The 559-nt window shown below is 54.6% G+C and overlaps 1 protein-coding gene across 1 annotated transcript in view; it reads left to right on the forward strand.

The window, feature by feature from the left end:
* Window positions 1–69, forward strand: part of npy2rl (neuropeptide Y receptor Y2, like) — a gene marked incomplete at both ends in the record, with an annotated part of 29,788 nt that extends 29,719 nt beyond the window's left edge. The window contains one exon of the mRNA XM_083937071.1: window positions 1–69. This exon is cut by the window's left edge and continues 543 nt beyond it. Within this exon, the coding sequence (XP_083793197.1) occupies window positions 1–69 (69 nt within the window).
* Between the last annotated feature and the right edge of the window lie 490 nt (window positions 70–559).

The following is a 559-nucleotide window of genomic DNA, read 5'->3' on the forward strand; positions in this document are numbered from 1 at the left end:
AGGGCGAAGAAGATAGTGCTGGAATCGCAGGATGTGGTGACCACCCACCTGAACGCCACCGACGTGTGAGAGCCTGAGGGAGGTGGGGACGGAGAGGGCGATGGAGGAGAGGTGACGGGGAAACGATGGAGGGATGAGGGAGGAAGAGGAGAAAATGAGGTGATAAAGAACAGAAACAACAGAGGGAGAGGGAGGCGACGGGGGGATTAAGGAGTTCTTGGAAGCCCAAAATAGAAGAGGAGGCGCAGACGAGCGGGGATTAGGAGAAGAACGACTCCACCGATCGGAGCGCCGTCCTGTCGAGGACGCGACCTCATCACGGGGGGATTTGCTCGAGGGAGAGGATTTGTGACGGCGACAGAGTCAAAAAGTTCTGAAAAGAGACGAGCAGGAGTTTCGCCCGGATACAAAGACGTGACTCTGACTCAACCAAACGTCCGAGACATCAACAGAAAACGCAGACGGGGAAACGCCGCAGTCACCTTGGGCTTTAATGCAAATCCTGTCAAAACAAATAGGGCTTTACTCCATCTTCATTCCACGTGTGAAGCATTCAGCC

This window comes from Echiichthys vipera, assembly GCF_963691815.1.
Source record: "Echiichthys vipera genome assembly, chromosome: 22".
Classification (NCBI taxonomy): Eukaryota; Metazoa; Chordata; class Actinopteri; order Perciformes; family Trachinidae; genus Echiichthys; species Echiichthys vipera.